Source organism: Pygoscelis adeliae, unplaced genomic scaffold (assembly GCF_000699105.1).
Source record: "Pygoscelis adeliae isolate BGI_AS28 unplaced genomic scaffold, ASM69910v1 Scaffold178, whole genome shotgun sequence".
NCBI lineage: Eukaryota > Metazoa > Chordata > Aves > Sphenisciformes > Spheniscidae > Pygoscelis > Pygoscelis adeliae.
In genome coordinates this window covers 3,640,869-3,643,927 of record NW_008825323.1, presented here as the reverse complement: position 1 = coordinate 3,643,927, position 3,059 = coordinate 3,640,869, and the positions used below count along the sequence as shown (strand labels likewise).

At 39.2% G+C, this 3,059-nt stretch overlaps 1 protein-coding gene across 1 annotated transcript in view; it reads left to right on the top strand.

Moving 5' to 3' along the window:
- The window catches only part of TTC37 (tetratricopeptide repeat domain 37), a 52,666-nt gene that overhangs the window by 29,719 nt on the left and 19,888 nt on the right, over positions 1-3,059 (top strand). Inside the window, 3 exon segments of the mRNA XM_009330309.1 lie at positions 724-817; positions 1,393-1,470; positions 2,790-2,914. Coding sequence (XP_009328584.1) covers positions 724-817; positions 1,393-1,470; positions 2,790-2,914 — 297 coding nt within the window.

The window sequence follows — 3,059 nt, the reverse complement described above, 5'->3', positions numbered from 1 at the left end:
CATGGTTCCAAGACAGTGTGGCCTCCCTGTGGGGTAGGCTTGTGTATGTTTAGCCCGGAAGGTGGATAGACCAAATGCGGATTTTCTTTAATCTGCATCTATTACTGTAAATAAATCCTTTGAGTAATCTGTTGCTGATTTTTGAGAGCTACAAAATAAGATGCAAGCACTTACAATGAGATAAATGTAGAGTCTGCATTTCTTTGTGAAATCCCTGCTCTTAAACGGACTGCAGGAGGGGCCTACAGGATCCTTCATAGTCTGGGAAAAAAAGGTTAGAAGTCTGAGGTGAGACGACAGCAGACAAATCTGTGCCTTAGCTACTAATAAGCATTTAAAAGTTGCAGTATTAAAAATAAACCATAAGATTCTACTAGTATTTTACTAGACTCAATACAAGCTGAATAGTTTCCTATTTCATTACAAAAAAACGCAAACCACTGCGGGCTGAAAAACTTGAAATCTATTGAATGCATTAATGCTGTGTCATACGATTTTAAACACTTTTGAGCTAACCTGATGTCATGTTGTGGGTCTTAGTATCTCTTCTTTATTTGCCTGCAGCCTGTCAAAATGATTCCAATGAGCAAGTGACAGAAGCACTTGGCAAAGTGTTTTGTATATATGCATATACTGTAGCATCAATGCAGCAATGTTTCTGTAATGATTTTTCACAGCTCTTTCTGATCATGTTCTCCTATATTGTCAATTCTGACTTTCTAGAAAGAAATCCAGACGATGCATCTGCTTTCACAATGCTTGGTTATTTGAATGAGTATCTGCATCTAAAAAAGCAGGCAACAGATGCCTATGAGAGGTAAACTATACACCCTGAAAAGTTTACTGGTAGAAGCTCCTTGACCTCTTCTGTGCACCAGCTGAGAAACTTAAGGGTTTTTCTTTTCCTTTAGTAAACCTTACTTTCTCAGTTCAACAGTACATTTCAACTAAGTGTACTCTAAGGGGAGGTGTGGGGATGTTCTTACATCCAATTTGGAAATGCGGAACACAGAACTGGAGAAATAAAGGCATTCCAAGGCTTGAGTCTCTTACCAGGACATTTAGCTAATTCACTGTATGGGATTTAAGTGAAATTTTGGTTAGCTTGGGTTTAGTTTTGGTCTCTACCCCATTCCAATTAATGGAGGTGGTTGGGCTTTGTTTTGTTTTTTTCTTCTCTCTTCTTTTCCAGTGGTAGGGGGAAGTGGCGAAGGAAACCATGTTTGGTGAACATGTGTGACACATTAAAACTGTAAAATAAGCTCTGTTTGTGCTTAATTAGCATAGAAAAGCTTCTGCATAAAACATTTGTCCATTCTGCTCTGAGAACTATTGTCAAAATATGTGTGTTATAGTCAGATGGTAATTATTCTTAATTGCGGTTATTTTCAGGGCAGCTTCATTGCTGAAAAACTCTGAGGATACTGAGAAATATAATACAGCAATGCAAAACTATGGCAGGTCACTGTGGTAAGTGTTTGTTCACGTATTTTCCCAGCCCCTAACTTCACCTTTGGATGTAGTGAATGCAGTGGCGCAAAACATCGGTGAGGCTGAAAGGTGGTTCCTAAAAATAATCTATTAAACATCATTCTTAACTGTAGACAACTTTGACGAACTTTGTATGTGCTCCAGATATGGGTAGTGTATTAAAAAAAAAAAAAAAATCAAATTGCAAGGAATTGCTATATGTCTTCACAGTTTATAACATATCGGTGATTCCCTTATCCTTAGCTTGATACTTAAGGGCCTTAAGATAGTCTACACAATGTAGCTGATGTAGCTGTTGCATGGTCTCCAGAATAAATTGGGTTTTTTACGATCTCCACACTTGAGATATGTAGCAGGCTTAGTCTGAATAAAATAGCTGCTTTAGGGTTTATTTGAAATCCCTTCTACCTGCCCTTTGAATTTGTGTTGACTTGTACAACCTGAAGCATGTGGGGTTGGGGTGTTGCGTACATGTATGTGATCTTTCTGCTGATGACCCTCTCTGCTGCAATCCTACTCACAATTCTAAGTTCCCTTCACGATTCCCTTCTGGTTCTGAGGCAGTGCAGGACACAAGTCTTAACAGATGAAGACTTTCAAACTTCTCTTTGGTATGAGGTAGCTGAAGCTCTGCTAATTAGATTTTTGTCAGCTCTCTAGAGAAACTTCATATAGTCTTTAAGTTTCTGTACATGACACTGGAACTTCTAGGCTGTGATAATGTGATAATTCATTCTTTAACTTCAGGGAAGATTTTAGAAGCAACTCCTCAGTTTCCTGTAGTCTCAGATCCTAGCTGTATGCGTGGTGATTCCTGTGTGCAACTTACACAAGAGCAAAGCTCCAGTAACTAATAACTAGTTCTAATAAACACAATCTTGTATCATTTCTTCCATAGTGGTCTTAGAACAAGAATGCTGTACCTCTGCCTGTACATGCACTTGCCTGTCTGTGTGCATGCATACTTTGATTTGCGTTTTTCATGTTTCTCCTTTGCTATTTTCTCCCACTCCATTGTGTTGACCATTAAGTGACATTGTTACATAGAGCTATCGTGCAGATGGGGAGAACTTTTTCCTATCAGTTATCCTTCATGCAACAGATAGTTGGAGAGAGTACCTGCTATAAGAGAACAAGTGTGGGGAACATTGCACATTCTTGTCCTAATCTTGATCTTTTCCAGATGTCTGCGTAAAACTGCTGTGGAAAAGAGGATACTGGTCTGCAAGGACAGCTTATCTGAATCATAGCAGCTGTTGCTACATCCTTCATACCAGTGACTGTTTTTGTTTTTACAGTGCCCTTGGTCAGTGTGATAAGGCCATTGAGGTTTACACATCAACACCCCTAACTGAGTTTGATGGCATTGTGGGGATAGCATTAGCCTACTTCAAGAAAGGACTCTTACAAGAAAGTATCAAAGGTAAGCATCTGCCTAATTCATACCATTGTGGGACACTTCTCTTGAGATGAGTCTTACCAAATTTGCTGGTCTGGCCAACCTCAACCAGCCGTAGTTCAGCTTATTTCATTCTTTCAGTCCTAATGCATAAGTACAAATTCCACAA